The 19,945-nt window shown below is 39.9% G+C and overlaps 1 protein-coding gene across 1 annotated transcript in view; it reads right to left on the reverse strand.

The window, feature by feature from the left end:
- GRIN3A (glutamate ionotropic receptor NMDA type subunit 3A) overlaps window positions 1-19,945 on the reverse strand; it is a 165,745-nt gene that overhangs the window by 54,192 nt on the left and 91,608 nt on the right. The window contains exon 4 of the mRNA XM_077140632.1: window positions 708-853. Coding sequence (XP_076996747.1) covers window positions 708-853 — 146 coding nt within the window. The remainder of the gene's footprint in view (window positions 1-707; window positions 854-19,945) is intronic.

The following is a 19,945-nucleotide window of genomic DNA, read 5'->3' on the forward strand; positions in this document are numbered from 1 at the left end:
TGATGCCATTTGGCAGGAGGGAGAGAGTTGCTCACCGCCCCCCCCCCCCCCCCATATAGGAGTGCCCACTGGGAGCCATTCATTCGCTTCTCCTAGCCAGACCACTTGAACAGGCCCCAAAGTGCACCATCCTCCTTTGTATTCTGCTGCACTGAATTACAGGCTCTGATGGTCCGCTATGGCAATATGATTGCTCTTGATTACTTCTCATAAATTCTCTTGAGAAGGGTGCAGGCATGGGGATCATTGCCTTCTATCTTATTTCCTTTCTGCAGGAAATCTCTAAGATAAATTCCAATTCTGTTTCCTTGTGAGAGAAGGCATTCCATGGGCTTAGAGATACACTGTGGAAGAAAGGGTTGCTCAGGGACACTTTATCCTTTGGCCACATTCCCTGTGTGTTTGATCATTTTGGCATCATTGTTTTCTCAAGTGATGTTAAGCCAACATTTGTTTTCCCTACCATCTGCTACACTAATGACCCCACTGGCTCTTTGAGCAAAGCCACTGCCACCTTGGACTATGCAGATAACTAATAGTAGGTCACATAATTATGTGCACACTATTCTATCCTGGCTCCTGGATTGCATGCATTGTGAGGTATTAGTGCACACACAAAAGGTTTATTTAACTGTCAATTTCAAAAATCACCAAACAGTGTGGTAGTAGCTAAATGATATCTTTTGATGTAAGAGGTTGACACTCACTTTAAATACTCCACTCCATCGGGGGTGGCTGGCACATTGTACCTTCTCATATACTCATGCATCTCTGGGAAGCTTTGCCTCACGTAATCTTCAGCACTGCTTTCACGGACAGTTCCGAAACGGAAGCCTTGAGAGGGATGATGGAGCTATGGAGGGAGACAAAGACATGGCTTACTTGTAAATTTTTCCTTTGGTCAAAAAAATTCCTTTTCCATCTGGATTCCATCTAATAATAATTTAGAACTTTTCACACACACACAGGCATAAATATGCACATAAAAATGGGCAGATAATGGTACAGGCACTCTCCTATTCCAGCTTTCATATCAGTAACTGTTCTACCTTCAGAAGCAAGCAGATGGGAGCAACAAACAAAAAAGGTAAGGCAAACTTATGCTTTACGTTGAGAACCTATCAGACTTCTGTGGAAACTGCACAAATTGGCTTGTGGAATCAGTCTCATTATTGTTCAGTACATATCATAGAAAGTGTACAATTAAGATAGTAAATTCAAGGTTGGGATCCTCCTTGGTTAGAACAATCAAAAGGTCAAGTTATAACCTTGTATCCCAAGATCACAATACACATGACTCAAAGCAATAAATACCCCTCCTCGTGCTTATCCATCTTTTTGCTATATTAACATTTAAATTTATTTTTGGTTTTATTATAAAATGATTTATTTCCTTTAAGGAGCTGTATTATAAAATGCTCAGCTATGCTTTACAATTACTCATGTCAAATGGTATGAAGGCAATTAGGATCAACTGGGGAGAGGGTAGCTACAGTAGACACAGTAATATCATGGGGTCTTTAAGACACAAAACTTTACAGCAAGATGTAGTACACTGGCATCCCTGCAGACATTCTCTGCCACTAGGATGATAAAGATATATTACATGAAGCATTATTATTCAATTAAAATTCTAGAGATGAGTTCATGTGAAATTTAAAACTTGAACTATTTTGAAATGTAAGAATGAACTGGGATTGGGCCATAGTATGAAAATAGTTGAATATACTGCAACTTGCAGTATTTTAATTGATATTCCCCACAATGGTTACAGTAAAGTTTTTGCACTTTCTTGTTCTGTTGTGTATGCAAATTCTGAACATGTTTAACATCATTGGTCTGTCCTGAAACCCTGGGGACAGGACTCCCTGAATGGGTTTCATAGAGTTTCGGAAACTCTTGAAATTGTTGGCCAATTTGAGGGATTTGAAGGCAAATGTAGCTTTAGCATGGACTAAAAGGTATAAAAACCAATGGCAATAGTTAAATAAATTATGGCACATTTTTGTAAAAGTTATATAGCATGTAAATTGTGTTTTTGAAACATATTAATTAAAATGGGGCAAAAGCTCATGTGACAAATACATATTTATTTATATTATATGCTATGATCCTACACACAAACACACACCATAGAAGAAAATATATCAAGATATTGACAGTGATTGTTCCATTGGTGATGAAATTACAAATGTAATTAATTAATTTATTTACTAGATGTTCAACAGAACCAACTGTAGAAATAACTTTATTTTAAAATCAGCAAAAATAAATCACATTCATTTATTCAACCCTTGTTGAGGGCTTACTATAGACAGCCCTAAATAGTTATTGGGGCCACTAAAATAAATGCCTACATTCGCTGTCATAACGGAGCTCACCAACTGGTTGTTCATGATATTTCTTTGGATTTCCTATTGTGAGTGGGTGGTATGACATACATTTTGTTCAATATTACTGGTCCACACACTGAGCAAATTCTAAAGTGTTATGCCAATATAACCTTAATGAGACATCAAGGCACATATGTGCCAAACATGTGCTTAATACTTTATATGCAACATCTTGTTTAATCCTCATAATGGCTTCATGAGGGAGACACTATTATTATTTCCCTTTTAAAGATAAGTGAACAAAAGCCCAGTGCAATGGCTAAATTCACGTGTCAATTTGGCCAGCTTTTTTGGTCAAGCAAGCACTGGCCTATTACTGTGAGGACATTTCATGGACTTAACTCATCAATAAGTTGATTACATCTACGGCTGACTGCATCTACAATTAACTAAGGAGCTTGCCTTCAGCAATGAGAGAAGTCTCATCCAACCGGTTGAAGCCTTTAACAGAAGTGGTGATTTCAGCATTCAGAAGAGAGGATTTTCATGTCTACTTCAGCCAGCCAGCTACTCCTGGGGAATTCCTTGAAAATATCCATTGGAGTTCCCAGCTTGTGGCCTGCCCTGTGGAATTTGGACTTGCCTATCCCCACAGTAATTATTTTTTTATGCATGGGCAGGCTCCAGGAATTGAACCCAGGTCTCCGGCATGGCAGGCAAGAACTCTGCCACTGAGCTACTGCTGCCTGCCTGTCATTTTTATTCTTATAAAAATCTCATAATATTTACAGATATCTCCTGTTGGTTCTGTTTCTCTAGAGAACACTGTCTAATACATCCAGAAAACTGAAGGAACTGGCATAAGTTCACACAGATGGAAGTAGAAGGGATTGGATTAGAACTCAAGTCTGTCTGATTTCAAGTCTTCCAGCTCACCACAGCAATTGGAGTGAAGATACTTATTAAAAGGAACTAATTGGTCTTTTAAAATATTCTCCTTAAACTTCCACCCCCCTGGCATTTCTCATGATAGCAAATTACAGCCCTAAGGCTCAAACAGGGCAAACTTGTCAGCATTCTGTCTGTCCAAAACCTATTCATTTATTAAGACCTAGAGCAAGGCTTTCTATGTGAAGTCTTTGATCTTATCCAACTCCACCTTCCTTAGCAGTTAATTGCTTATTCATCTGTACTGATACAGTACCTTGTACATACATAATATGTAGACTAGGTATTTATTTATTAACCTTTCATACTGTTCTCATACTTTATCTCCTTTGATGGTTCCAAGAAGCCTATCAAGTAAGGATTTCTATTTCTATTTGTCATTTGCCCAAGGGCACAGAGCTAAGAAGTGCTGGACCTGTGGTCTGAAAACAGTCTCATCAAAGATAGTGAGCTTTTGACCATTGTAGAACATTGCTTCTGACACTACATCTTACTGCTTCTTCCAGTCTAGTCATTACAGTTTTTGCTACTTATATACCAGGCACCGAGGGACTTAAGCCATTTTTATTTCTCACAATAATCTTCCAAAACAGATATTATTTTCTTGCTTTACAGATATAGATACCGAGGCTTGGAAAGTCAAACACTCAAATTCTCATAGACAGCAATTATCAGGATTCTGCCCTTGCTATTTTCCTTCATGTGCAGATCATGTTTCATGCATTTGTGGATAGCAGTCAACTCTCCTGACACCTGGCACCTGGCAGATGTTGTATACATATTTGTCAAGTTAATTCATTTCGCCCCTCATCTTCCACCTTCCCTCTAACCATGTGACTTCTATTCATCCTTCCACTTTCAGTTCAGCTCTCATTTTCTGAGGGAAGCATTAAGGGTTGAATTGTATTCCCCAAAATGCTATGCTTAAGCCCTAACGTCATACCTCAGAAGGTGAACTTTCTTGGAAATAGGTTTGTTGCAGATGGAATTAAGATAAGGTTACACTGGAGTAGGGTGGACCCTTAGTCCAATATGACTGCTGTCCTTATATGAAGAGAAGAAGAGACAAGACGTAAGAGAGATGAGGTTCATATAAAGATGGAGGCAGAGACTGGAATTATGCTGCCACAAGCCACAGAATTCCTGGGGCCACCAGAGGCTAAGGGAGAGGCATGGAACAGATTCTTCCTTAGAGTGCTCATAGACAGCCTGGCCCCACCCACACCTTGATTTTGGACTTCAGCCTCCAGAACTGAGACAATACATTTCCGTTATTGTGGTACTTTGTTATGTCACTCCTAGGAAACAAATACAGGAAGTTTTCCCTAATTTGATGCTTAGGCCAGATCCTCCTTCATATGCCCTGATAGCACAGAGACCTTTCTTTTGTAGAGCCTCTCACAGTTGCAGCTTTAAATCTGTGCCATGGTTTGATTAGAGTCTAGACTTTCAGCTTCTTCATTGGACTGGAAGCTCCATGAAAACCAGAATCACATCTATTTAAATTCACCTTTGTATTCTCAGTGACTTTCAGCACATATTTGCATAATAAAATTCTTGATGACTGATTGATAGATAACTACTCTCTGAACCAGGAGGGAGATGAGAGCTTGGCTATCCCATTTAGCACAAAGAGCTAACATAACTTATTTAGGTGGGGGAAGGTGATAGTCATAGAGCGTATAACTCAAGATTTTTAAATGAATTCTCCATTTAAAGTACAGGGTCACCATAGGATCATTAATTAAAATACTTTTGTCTTACATTTGCAAAGGATAGCTTCCAGAAACCCATCACCTCACACTATGCTGTCACAATATTTATATGGCCTATCAATTATTTTTAAGTGAACTCTGTCTTTCTGGGTCTCAGTTTTCTCTGTTGTGTATGAAAATGCCTCACTCTACCCCAAGGCTATGGAAAGGGGTAGGGAACTGGCAGGTCCATGTTCAGAATTCCAGTAGAGACATGACCCTTAGGGCTTATTCCTTTCCATGCCTCTCTGCTACCTTTTTGCCCATCCACTCCTATGTCTGTCTCATGAGACTCTAATGTCTGTGAAGGAAGCAGTTTAGAAGTTTTGAAAATGGGAAGTTCCTTCAAACATGAGCATAAATAAGCCATCTCCAGGAGAGGAAACATTTTGTTATCTGAGGGAGACTCTACCCTAACTTGTGGAAGTTGCACAAACACTGCCACCTTTAGGCTCTGCCCTCTCCACTTTCCTGTCAATCCAGAGTCATCTTCTTAGAACCCCAATTTATCATCTCACTTGCCTAACACCTGTCAATGGCTCTCTATTATGTTGGGATAAAGTCCAAATTCAAATGTTCTGTAAGATTCAGCAAAACTTTGTTTCTATCCTTTTCTCTCTAACCTCATCTTCCCATTCTCTCCCCAGGTCTCCTAGCTTTAACCAATTCTCTTAGTTCTTCCAATATATCATACTTTTTTTATTACTATTGCACATGGTCTTCACTCTGCCTCGTGAGGCAGGATAGAATAGGGCATCTGAACTATGATCACTAGTCCTCTACCTGGTCATGAAAGGCTTAAAGGTTTCACTGCTGGCACCCCAGGATGAACTGAGGCATGATCTCCCCACTAGCTCCAGCTGCAAAGTTTCCTATCCAACAAGAACTCTTTAAAACAATGTAAGAACTACATAATAAGAAAGCCACATGTGCAAGTGGTAATCAACTTTTTTTTTTTTTAAACATTTTCTTGTTTTATTGTATTCTGTTTCTCCGTATTTGTTACATGGGCTGGGGCCGGGAATCGAACCGAGGTCCTCCGGCATAGCAGGCAAGCACTTTGCCCGCTGAGCCACCGCGGCCCGCCCCGGTAATCAACTCTTTTAAAACAATATGAACACCTAACAATCATGAGGCAAAAAAAAATTACTGTAAGCTAAAGCCCCTATAAAACTGACTGATCCTATCCATCTTGGGGTATGACTCTCTTGAGCTCACCCATGCTAATTCCTTTAGCATGCATTTTTCCTTCAATAAAGCCTTGCTGTTTGCCTTCACTTTATTTCTCATCCTTGAATTCTTTCTTGTAGCGAGACTGTGCTGGTTTGAAAGGAAGTATGCCCCCTAAGAAAAGCCATGTTTTAATATAAATCCCATTTCTTAAAGGTAGAATAATCTCTATTCAATACTGTATATTTGAAACTGTGATGAGATCATCTCCCTGGTTGATGTGATTTAGTTAAGAATGGTTGTTAAACTGGATTAGGGGATGACATGTCTCCACCCATTTGAGTGGGTCTTGAATAGTTTCTGAAGTCCTATAAAAGAGGAAACATTTTGGAGAATGATATATTCAGAGAGAGCAACACTACAAGGCAGAGAGTCCACCAGCCAGCGACCTTTGGAGATGAAGAAGGAAGACACCTCCCGGGGAGCTTCATGAAATAGGAAGCCAGGAGAGCAAGCTAGCAGATGATGCCGTGTTCACCACGTGCCCTTCCAGCTGAGAGAGAGAAGCCCTGACTGTGTTCGCCATGTGCCTTCTCACTTGAGAGAGAAACCCTGAACTTCATCGGCCTTCTTGAACCAAGGTATCTTTCCCTAGATGCCTTTGATTGGACATTTCTTTAGACTTGTTTTAATTGGGACATTTTCTCAGCCTTAGAACTGTAAACTAGCAACTCATTAAATTCCCCTTGTTAAAAGCCATTCCGTTTCTGGTATATTGCATTCCGGCAGCTAGCAAACTAGAACAGAGACTTTGAGCCTGGAGCAGAGCCTGGCTCTGGTGTGGGCAGAGCTCTGGTTACACTGGGATGCTCCCTCTCTCCACTCCTAGCTCTCCCTTGTCTAGCTAATTTTAAGTGCCATTTCTTCCCTGGAAACCTTCACTGACCCCAGACTAGGTCAAGCCACTTGGAACACCCTCCCACTGTACCCTGAGATTTCACATAGCACTGAAAATGCTTCTCTTATTTGTTCAATGTCTGCCTTCCCTGAGAGATTATAAATTGCCACGAGGGCAGGACCTATGTGTGCATTAGTCTTCAACCTACCTCAGCTGCTATTGTTATTATTAGCATCATAATGTAACAGACAACACAGGCTCATAGCAACTTCTTGATAAATGTTTGTGAAATAAATGAATCACCATTATAGACAAGGAGCTCTTTTAGGTGAGATACATGACAGATTCGATCCTATTGTCACACCTCATGTTGTCTTTCATTTCCCTTAAAAATTAATTCTATTCTTTGATTGTTACCTTCATTCTTTCAAAACAAATATATATTTTTTATTTCTACAAGGCATTCTAATAGAAAACAAAACGGGCTACTCAGCAGTCATCAAATAAGAGAATTAGAAAAGGGATCTAAGAAGTGACAGATGCCACATGATAGACTGGCACTATCCATCCTGTGTGTTCCTGTGGTGTATAATTCAAGCAGCTTGGGATGTCAGAAAGCCTGCTTCAAGGAGAAAGGATAAAAGAAGATAGAGAACTAAAGCATTTAGGCTGCAGTATTACCACCACCAGGAAATCCCAGAGAGAGAAGCATTTATTTAAAGTTGCAGCTAAATACTTGGCCAGCTCTTCCAGTTCTGTTTATATTTGTGTCAACCTTTTGAAGCTTGGGGACATATCTAAGGTTAAACTATCTCTTTGCATGTGAATTGTTCAGTATTAATGGAATACTGACTCTATCCAGAGCATTTACAGGGAGAGTAATCAGGCCAACATTTTTAGAAAGCAAAGAAGTGGCTCAAAACAAAATGGAAGCAAACTCAAGAAATAATCAAGCTGCTATGTCCAAGGTAGATGTGATGCTTTAGATTAAAAAATAGTCCCAATGCTGGGTTTGTTCATTTAAGGTCCATGTGTGCATCTGTCTGAGATTGATATTTAAATCATAACTAGAATGTAGCCACTGGACCTGGTATAATGTCCTTTGGAGTTGTGTGGAACCTGCTCTGACCAAGATGGTGGAGCGGGAAACTTCAGGGATCTGTTTTCCTACAGCTTTGAACAACAAGCACGAACTGGCAGAAACATCTGTCTCAAAGTCCCAGAAAGCAGTTAAAAGATTGTAGCAACAGGATGTGTGCTGAATCTAGAGAAGGGCTACTTAAAAGTGGTAGGGTATCGTAGCTTCCTGATTGTCCCCTCCCCCATCCCCTCAGAGCCAGCCCAGGCTCTAATGCAGATCCCTGGTTCCAGGGAGAGCAAGTAATGCTCATGCACATATTGGGAGCATGCTTTCCTGGTGCAATCTCTTTGGAGGACTGAAGGACTAAACCAGCACACTCCATTGCAGAACTTGTCCTGCACATAGAAGGTGACTCACGGAGTTGTCTTACATAAATTGGGTGCATCTCAGGGTTCAAAAGGGCTTTGAAGGTGATCCAGTCACTCACTGATGCTAGGACAAGGGACTACAGACTGTAGGATATATGCAGCAGTGCTAAGGAAAAGGTTTTCTAGAGAAGAGGAGATATTCCTATCTGTGTAATGGGGGAATTTCTAGGGCTCTAAACACGTGCCAAGACAAAAGGTAGGGGCCCCTATACTTTTGCCTAGAGCTCTTTTCTAAACTCATTGTATGGAGAAGTTCTGAAGGAAAGCTCTTGGGTACAGGTCAATTAACAAAGACTAGGAAAGTTTTCTTTCTTCTTCTTTTTTTTTTTTTTTTTACTTTTGTTGTTGTATTTCCTAGATCCTGGCATTCAAGGAAAGTTTGGTGTTGACACTAGTTGGATACTAGCTTGTGGAGCTGAGTGGAAAGGCCCATTCTTAGCTTGTCAAATGGAATGGGATATACTAGGTATTAAGGCCATAGCTCCTCCCATGCCATAATTTTATTCACTTAAAATTTATGGACTTATGAAACCCTTGTGACTGAGGCTCCTTTTATCCAGGGTATGGACAGATGAGTAAACAATGTAGATAAAAAATAAACAAATAATAGGCGGGACAAAGGTAATACTAGTGGTCAATAAGAGGGAGGCAGTAAGCAGTATGGTATGTATGAGTTTTTTCTTTTTATTTCTTTTTCTGGAGTGATGTAAACGCTTTAAACAATGACCATGGCGATGAATATACAACTATGTGATGATATTATGAGCCACTGATTGTACACCACATGTGGAATGTTTGTGAGTTAAGGTTTATCAATAAAAATGTTTTCTAAAAGATTTTATATGGAGACAATTTTACCTTGTGATTAAATGTTCTTCAAAACATAAAAAAAAATTATAGACTCTATAGTATTAGGTGCATCTCAGGGTTCAAAAGGGCTCTGAAGGTGATCCAGTTACTCACTGATGCTGAAGCATTTACAGCAAAGCTAAATGTATCACCTGGGGATCTCATTAAAGTGCAGATTCTCATTCATAAAGTCTGGGTTGGGGCCCAAGATCCTGCATTTCTAACGAGCTCCCAGTTGCTGCTGCTGGTCTGTGGACCACATTTTGAGTAGGAGGACTTCCTTACATCACTATTAAGTGCCTGTTGAGTCCCTGCTTGAATGTCTATAGTGGCAAGGAAATCATTCTTTCTTGAGGCATATCTTCTGTATGAGAAAGGTGAACTTGTGACTCTACCCAACCAATCTATTCTCTTTGAAAATATAATAAGAAAAATAACAAAACAACAGATAATATTTTTGAGCATTTATTATATACTAATATATTTAATTCTAATGAGATTGCTACTTTTATTATTTATTATTACAGATGAGGAAATAGAGATTCAGGGAGATTTAGCACATTGTCTACAATTGGCAAAAAAAATGATAAAGGTAAGACTTGAATCTGAGTCTGTTTGTCTTGAAGTTCTTGCCCTTATTTCATGGTCTGTTCTGCCCCCTAAGGTATAGATTTGTATAATTGTTCAAATTTTGGTAATACTTTTAAATAACATTTACCTCTCTGTGCTACCATTTCAAAATCATTCTGTTATTATAGGTCTAAACATATAGTTAATATTGCAAATTGAGATACTTCTTTAAGAGGGTGGGGGAATCTTACTTTGTCAGGGCTGCTATGGCAAAAACCACAACATAAGTTGGCTTTAGCAACAGCAATGTACTGTCTCATCGTTTTGGAGGCTGGAAGTCCAACATCAAGGTATTAGCAGGGCCATGCTTTTTCCCATAATCTGTAACATTCTGGGGTTGACTTCCTGCAATGCTAGGAGTTCCTTGGCTTGCATCTCTACCTCTGTCACCTGTCTTCCTAGTCTCCTCTTGTGGCTTTCATTGACTGACTATGTCTGAATTTCCTCTGCCTTATAAGGACTCCAGTCAAATGGATTAAAGCCCATCCTGATTCAAGTTTGCCTTTTCTAGGATAATATCTTCAAAGATCCTGTTCACAAATGAATCCACACTTTAACCAGCAATATCTCCTAAGGCCTTATTTATAAATGGGTTCACACCCACAGAATCTGGGAATAGGACTGCAAATTTTTTTGTGTGGGAATATGATTCAATCCCCAACAGGGGATTCTACTGATAATTACATGGGGGTAATAGGCACACAACAGGACTGCCACCAGCAAACTGAGATGTATGTTCACCTTAGTTATTTCTCATACTCTGAACTTAGAATACAAAAAGCAAGACTAGAGCTAATATTTCTGAGCCCTACCCAACACTTTTCTAATGAATATTACTGAATAAATCTTATGCTACAATTCTTTTGTCCATGTTATTCTTATTTTCCTTGACAGAAGCAACTTTCTCCATTAAATTTAAGCATTTTACTGCCTCGCTTTTCATTTTCAGTCTGAAGCTCTCTGCATTAGGTTAGCTCAGCTCTAGATAACAACATTCTTTTGCAACATGGTTGACTTAGATGACCTTTATCCCAAGTCCTTCTGACAATTGCATCAAGTCTTGGCATTGAGGTCTTTGTATAGCCTAGAGATCAGCATACTATGACCCGTAGGCCAAATCTCGTCTCTCACCTGTTTTTGTAAATAAAGTTTTATTGGAACACCACCACTCCCTTACATTTATGTATTGTCTATGGCAATTTTCACTACAGCAACAGATTTAAGTCGCTGTAACAAGGGCAGTTAAGATCCTCTAAGCTTAAATTATTTACTGTCTAGCCCTTTACAGAAAATGGTTGTGGACCCCTGCTATAGATAATATTGATCTAATTAGCTCTTTAATTCCTAAATTCCCAACTTTCCTCACTTTTAAAATCCCAGTAGTCATTTAGGAAGTGCTACCTTCATAGGTAAATGAACACAGGTAGGTTTAGGTTTGATAAGTCTCAGCAGGCTTTCGGACACAGCCTAGTTTTAGGCTTTAGTAGGATAACACCACATTTCTAGCCATGGGGTATCATCACCCAACTGGAGTGACTACTGTAATCCTTTGTTTCTCTCTAGGACTAGTAATAGGAAGACTCCAGTCACAAAATTTCAAATAGAAGCATTAGTATAAGGCTTGGACTAATTTTAAATCCTGTCCTAGTGGAGGGGCTGCTGGAGCAGCTGCTATAGGCCTAGGGTGTGAGGACAGGTCAGGGACCTGCCTCTGCATTCAGCTCAGCTATTGTCTCATCTCATCCTTTTCTGTGCCATTTCCCTTCATTCTGCACCATGTTGATCCAGGCTTTATGTATCTGTCAGCTCATCAAAACTGAAGTTATTTATTGCTTCTGTTATTTTTTCCCCCCATTCTTCTAATAATCGTAATAGCTGATCCTTACTGGCCATCTTCTTCATTCTGGGCACTATGGCAAAATCTTAAAATGCATTACCTCATTTCATCCTCCCAGCCTTCCATTGTACTATCCACAATTTAAAGCTGGAGAATGCGGACTTTGGAGTGGCCAAGCAAGTGGTCAAGCAACCGCCCAAGGCCACACAACCAGAAAGTGGCAGGTCAAGGAACTGAATCCAGAAAACTGAGGACTTGTACACCTAATCACTAGCTTATACTGCCATCAGGAGAGGTTCCCCTTCCTAGAGAAACTAAAGATAAGGTAGGCATTCCTCAAGCCTCTGAGCAATTTAATCCAAACAATTAGCACCAGCTTACAGAAATGAAACAAATGACCTGTACCCTTGGAGCTTTCAAACAGGGCATTTATCACAGTTATAGCAAGTGCAGCGACAACGGCAACATTCAAACTGCGCTGTTGACAAAACCCATTCATGCGTATTATTCCATCCACAAGGCACGGGCAGTATGACGGCTTCTGTGTTCTTTTCATAGATGGGAAACAAATGAGCTCTATGGATCAGCTAAGCTCCCTAAAACAAGCATGTTCATCTTGTATCTTTTGAGCCTAAATGCCTGCACTTAATTTACAGCCTTCTAGGTGGGGGTTATGGAAGGACCGAGCATTGTTCCTTTTCCTTCCTTGCCATCGTCACCATCTCCACACACACATCTCTGCTGCCCATGCTGGCCATCTTATGTTCCTGTTTTCCATCCTGTTGGATTACAGGTGTGACTAGGGCCTCAACCAGAAGAAAGGAGTGCAGTTGGGAAGACTATAAAAAGATGCAGTCCAGACTGGAGGAAAGACAAGGTGCTAGAGGATGATGGTAGAGATAATTTCGTCCATTCAATTATTCTTACAAGCGATAATACAGATCATTTCCACTTACTAAACTCTTGCCACGTGTCAAGCATTGTGCTAAAACCTTCACATGGATTACATATACTTTAAACCTTAAAGCGCTCTGTGACATATTTATTACTATCTCCATCTTTCAGGTGAGAAGCAGAGGCTCGTGTTTGAATAACTTTGTTCAAGACAACTCAGGCAATATGTGCAGCGCAAATTCTGAACTTGAGCAAACTGTAGAGTCTTTGTATCTGATCATCACATCATTCTAGCTCAGGGTCTGTACAATAAGGAGATTCAGACCCATAGTGAGAATGATGATGAAGGACTTGCTCCAGGTTGCATAAATAGTGCAAAGGTGAGTTTTAAAACTCTAACTCAGGCCCAAATGTAATCCATTGCCTTCCCAAATGAGTATGGATGATAAAATAATTAATCTTTATTCCTTTTTTAAAAAATTCTCTGTACTCTACCCTATCTACTATTTCTGAAACCAGACATTTTCCAGTCCTTAATTCCTTCTCTTAGGGATAATTTCCTGAATTAAATTTGCTCAGCAATATCAATGAAACAGCATTGCAGCACTCATTTAATGGGCCTCTGGAGATGGCTTGGTATTTTTCTGTCTTGTTTATAGCAATAAAAGGGTACTGCCTATTATGATGGTCTTCGGGTACTACAGAGACCAAGCTAAAGCTTTACAGGATTTCTACAAAGTAATCGTTGTTATTCTGCTACAAATGTTCTTTTTGCTTCCTGCTCTTCCCTTTCTTTCATGCAAGCCGCTTTGTTTTGCTTCTCTTCTGACCCTTGTCTCAATGTCTTCTTATTCTATTCGCACGGAACAACTTACCTTCTTCAGTTCACTTAGGCTATTCCAATTTTCTTATTCAAAGTCCCCGTCAAATTCTATTTTACTAAGTCCACTGCCCCCTCACATGTCAGCTAATTATTCTACTACTAGCCCTGCCAATACTACTGCTGCTTTCAAACAAGGAAACATGGAATAATATTGTCACACTGATGAAGAAGAAGGGGGAGGGGGAGGGGGAGGAAGAGGGGGAGGGGGAGGGGGAAAGGGAAGAGGAGGGGGAGGGGGAGGGGGAGGAGGAGGAGATGAAATAGCTCACCATGGGCCAGGCACTGTTGAAATGCATTAGATGCTAACTTTTTAAATCCTTACAAAAGGCCTAAGAATGGAGGGTCATGCCCATTTGAAAGATGAGGAACCTGAGGCATAGAGTAGCTTGTCTAAGATTATGGAATCAGTAAGTGACAGAGCTGGGCAGGCACTGTGGCTCCAGTGTTTACACTCTTGACCACCGGAGTAGACAGTACAAACGCTTTCTGCTTAACCAGCTATTCCCCTAACTGCTGTGAGGCTCAGTTCCCTTATCCACAATACCCCATTGTATGAGCCTATTTAATCCCTATCAATTTGTTAGTACTAGCTGCTATCATCTACTGAGTTGACTATGTGTCCTGCTCTCCACATTCATCACCTCATTTCAACTTTCCCTCAACCTCATGAGGTAGGATTGTTAACTCCAGTTTACGGATGGGGGAAATGAAGCTCAGAGACATGAAGTAACTTCCCCCAGGCTCTTCAGCCGATGCAGTGGGGAGCCAGTTGTCCATACCTGCTCTGAGATGACTCTGGAACTCACCTCCCACACAAGATTGTCTTCATGGGATTCGCAGTGGTAATTACGGTCATAATGCAATTAATCTAGATTCTTAATCCCTCGTAAAATGTGTTTCCATTGTAAGTGGCAGAATTGGGATTTGCAGGTCAGCTGAGGCCAGAAACAATGCCACAGAGTCTCTTACATAAAGAAGGGAGGATTCCTTTAAGCCCAGGGCACCAAGTAACTGGCTTTTGTTTATATAATTGACTTGCTATCCAGCCAAACTTCAAGGTGAAAAATGACCTGTGGACTGTGCAACTCAAACTTCTCCCTTGAGTTATTGCCCATCACCAGCAGCATAATGTACCCTGCAGACCGAGCAGGCAGTGAGGTCCTTGCTGAGTCTAGAATCAGCAGTTCTGGGCTGATTAAATGTAAATGAATGAAAAAGGCTATGCATTTACCTGCACTCTAGTGATGCAAGCTTTTTGGCACAACAGTCTCCAAATCCTCATGGCAAAAGGACTTGTTTTAATGCCAGTTTTTGCTTAATTATAAAATTCGGAGAAATTAGATATTAAAGTATGTTCAACTTGGTGTTCATTCAAGGTGGGTTGGGTACAGAAGTACCAGTAGGAGGTTTAGCCGGAAGGTCAGTGATCCCATCTCTTGGACCCCAGAAAGCCAGCCTTTTAGATGGGCTGCGATAAAATAGCAGACAAATAGAAAGACAAACTACTGAATAACTGTGAAAGGAGAAATCCTTCTTTCTCACCTTATTTTTTACTTAGGCTAGACTTTGGAGGTGTTTGGGTAAGATCCAATAATCTCGTGTGCCATAGCTAAATAGCCTGTCTTAGCTCAGGAGTTTTCAGGCCAGCAGTGACTCAGCCACTGAAAAGTGCCCTCAAAGATCCATGCACCTATTCTGAACAAGATATCCAGGGGAAAGAAGGTGCCTCCCTTTTCCCACATTCCTAGGGATGCTTTTCTGTAGCATTCCTCCAAGACTTGAGGCCATGTCCCAGTTTATGCTCAGTCTGGCGTCTGTTTATCTTTCTTTTCTGGTCATCGCCTTTGCTCCTGTTAAACGAATCACAAGAGCAGCACAACTAAAGGAGAATTGTGCTTTGTGAGCCAAGCATCAGAGGGCAGCAGTCAGCTGAGTTAAAAAGACATTTTCTTTCTCCTCCTTTTGCAAATTTGGGAAAATTTTCATGCAGCAATAAAAAGACATGTGATGATTCATAAAGTTTGCTGTTGAGAAAAATGAACATCAGCAAGACTAAGCAATTTGGCCAAGATTAGACAGTTAAGTGGAGCTACGTTGTACATACATTTAGCACATTGAACTTGTGTGCTGCCTCTGGAATCTCACCTGAATGGAAGTTCTGATTCCATTATCTTGAGTAATCCTCACAGCAAACAAAATAGGGGCATGAAATTAGAAGTCTATAATCCATTTGCAGAAACTGGCTAAGTGCAAACTGAAAGAGAAGATTTAGTCCATGAACCGTCTCTCTAGTGACTAGCTAGCAGCAGATGCTTAGTAAGTATTTGATGAATAAATGTATTCATAGTGTAGAGAAATAAAAAAGAACAGTTGACTCAGACCCTAAAAATCTATGATGTTATTCAACTTACAGTGCGTTTAAAAACCATGCATTTTTAAACAAGTTAAATGTATCTAACTGGTTTTAAAAAGTAATTGCAAGTGATAGGTATTCATTTGATTGTTTTTAAAAATCATCTGTTAGATCAGTACATATTAAAAAAGAGGTTTTTAACTGAAAAATGGATTTTTAAAATTTGCTTATATATTAAGCCCTGAATTAACTCTTCCTTCCTGTTTCTTTGTTCATATTCTGACTGATAATTAGCAAACAAACTGGTTCATTTGCGAATGGACCATTTCTGTCTAGAATAAAAAATGGCAGACCCAAATGATGTCAGAACCATTTAGTTCAAATCCTTAATTTACAGATGAAGAAAACAGATTTGACCAAGGTTAAATGACTTATCCAAGGTCAAAGTAATTTATGGCAACATTGGGACAGAATAGAGTTTCCTGGACCCTTGAAATTACCTGAGTCATGTAAATAAAATAAAGTAGGCATTTATAGATAGTTAAAGGATAAAAATTAAATGGAAACAATCCTGACTATCTGGATCAATGTTAAACTATTGAAAAGGTAATTATTGGAAAACTTAATTAGTTTCACTTTATGAAAAAATTTTCCATAGCATATATATTTTATTAATTTGACAGGTAAGATATGAATCTATTTTCACTGTAAGAACTCAGAATTTTATAACACACAAAAATTATAGTCTTTTTCCCTCCCTGATTCCACTGCTTCCCTAAGAATTTACCATTGTTGATTTTTTTACAGTTGGCAAGAGTGTTTTTGAGCTCATGTCTCTCCTCATGCTCTCTGTGATAATTAATTTCGTGTGTTCACTTGGCTAGGTTATGGGACCTGTTATTTGGTCAACACTGGCCTGGATGTTACCATGGAGGTATTTTGAAGACAGGTTTACATCTAGCATCAGTTGACATTAAGCAAAAGAGCTTCCCCTGGATAATGTGGGTGGAGCTCATTTGATCAGCTGGAGACTTTGAATGCAAAGAACTGAGGGCTCCAGAAAGTAGAAGGAATTGTGCCTCAAGGCTACACCCTCCATTCCTTCCTAAATTTCTAGCCTAAGGAATTCAGACTCAATCCTTCAGCATCACTCTTACCAGAACCTTGATCCTCCAGCTTGCCTTGTGGAATTCAGATTCGCCAACCCCAGAGTCATGTGACTTTATAATACATTTCTGAAACACACACACAAACACACATCCTGTTGGTTTTCTTTCCCTACTGAACCCTAACTGACCAATACACCTTCCATTTTCTGGAACAGAATTTGATTTCAGACATCCTTTTTTTTGGTTACGGCTTGGAAAATACATTAGCTTTGTTTAAGGCTATCATTTGGTCTAAGGAAATGAAATATAAATTTAAATTGAATCATGTGGCTAGCTGATGTAGAAGCTACGACCAGAGTGATAACAATCTCTTAGCTTTCCATCATAAATTTAAAAATTTTTTTCCAGCTAAAGAACTTCAAAAACACCTTCCATCTATTTCATCCAGCAACTCTGGGATGTCAGATGGGAGAAATGTGGTTCCCATTTACAGTTAAAGAAAGCAAACCCTAGAGAGATTAAGTGGGTGCAGTTGATGGGTCACATCTGTGATTCTATTTCATTGATTCATGCCCTTTGCCATGCCACTGTGAGCACCTACCCTCTGTGGCTCTGGGCTCAGCCACATGACTGGAATGTTAGCAGATAGGATGCAACAGAAGTGTTAGAAAAGCACTTGCACTTTTCAGCTTACCCTATAACCATAAGAAGGGTGTTATTACCATAAGAAGGACATGCCTGAACTGGCTTGTTGAATTATGAGACATAGGAAAGAAGCAAACACCCCAACAAATTATAGAAGCCCCCTGAGATCAGTTAACAGCCAGGTGATGCCCAGATATGTCACAGTGAGGCCAACTCACTTCAGGGCAACCCTGCAAACTTGTGTGTTACATAAACACTTCTTGTTGTGTGCCACTGAGGTTTTGTGGATAGTTGTTATCTGGTATGATTGTGGCAACAGGTAACTGATACAGTGGCAATAACTATCAGTGAGGATCCAGAAATTGAACAAAGGTCTTCTTTTTCTAGTGCTTGTGTCATTTGTCAAATCTTGCCTATTCCCAAATCTCTTTGGTTCCCAGTAAACTCCTACTCTTTCTTTAAAATCCAATGCAGGTACTGTATCCGTTTCCTAGGGCTGCATAACAAATGACTACAAACTGAAATGTATTGTCACACAGTTCTGGAGGTCAGAAGTCAGGATTTCAGCAGGGCATGCTCCTTCTGAGAGTTCTAAGGCGAATTCTTTCTGGCCTCTTTCTAGTATCTGGTGACCTCAAGCATCCCTGTGCTTGTTGCTTCATTTCTTCCAGCTCTGTCTCTGTGTTCACATGGTGAACTTCTCCCTGTGTCTCTGTCTTCACTTGTGTCTCTGTATTCACTTCTCTATGACTTTCTCCTCCTCTTATAAGGACATTAGTTACTGGATTTTGGTCACACTCTAATTCAGTATGAACTCATCTTAACTTGACTGCATCTGCAAAGACCCTATCTCCAAATAAGATCATATACACAGTATTGGGGTTTAGGACATCAACATATCTTTTTGTTGGGGGGAGGGGACACAGCACATGACAGGTGCCATGTCCTTTTAGAAGTCTTCTCTGATTGAGTTTTCAATCCTCCTGGGATCCACCTCCCCCATTTAAACATTTTTGTTATTTCACTAATCCCAGTGTAAATAAGTAGTTGTTCCCTTACATGTATTTTTTTTAAAGGAACCCGAGTTTCTCTGAACCTTCTCAGGTATCCCTCACTAATGCTTTTGGAATTATATTACTTGATAGAGATAAGAACATGCAAGAAGAAATGACTCGTTCCTTGCTGAAGGTTCCAAGCATATTTGTGATTTGATCTTACCTGCCACCTTACTTAGGATCCCTGGGTTGAATGCAATCTCCTGGGCATTGCTTCCACCCACCGTGCCTGTGTGATAAGACCCCTCTATAAACTCTGGACACTGAAATTTGGGTGAGGCTCCCTGGTTGGTATTATATATCCATGCACTAGAGACTGACTTGTCCAGACTCCATGGAAAGAGGGCATGGGACCTGAGCGTCTGAGACCCTGCTGGCCCTCACCCTATGCATCTCTTCTTTTGGTTGGTCCTGATTTACATTCTTTTTCACTATAATAAAATGCTAACTTTAAATGTAGTGTTCTCCTGAGTTCTGAGTCATTCTCGTGAATTATCAGACATGTAAGGGTGTTAGCAACCCCCAAATTTGATCGGAGGTGTGGGTGGCCTGAAAACTCCCACCCTGTGGTTGGTGGGTGGCCTGGAAACCCCCACCATGTGGTTGGTATCTGAAGTGAGGGCCATCTTGTGGGGACCGTGCCCTGAACCTATAGAGTCTGGCCTGATTCCAGGTAGTGTCAGATTTGCACTGCAGTTAACGTCAGAAATCAGTGCAGTAGAAATTATTTTTATTTCTGTTTCTTAGAGATTCTGGGGATTTAATGACTTGCCCAGGACCACACAGCCCAGTTAAGTAGCAGAGACAAGATTCAAACCTAGTTTTATGACTTGAAATCAAGATTTAGAGATCTTTCATTTATTCATCAAATGTTTACCAAGTGACTTTTTAAAAAAATTTGATTTATTTTTTTAAATTAATTTTTAAACTTTTAAAAAAATACCAAAAAACACCAAACAAATGCAAATATTCGTAAATTTTGATCATTCCATTCTACATATATAATCAGTAATTCGCAATATCATCACATAGTTGCATATTCATCATCACGATCATTTCTTGGAACATTTGCATCTTT

Source organism: Tamandua tetradactyla, chromosome 2 (genome assembly GCF_023851605.1).
Source record: "Tamandua tetradactyla isolate mTamTet1 chromosome 2, mTamTet1.pri, whole genome shotgun sequence".
NCBI lineage: Eukaryota > Metazoa > Chordata > Mammalia > Pilosa > Myrmecophagidae > Tamandua > Tamandua tetradactyla.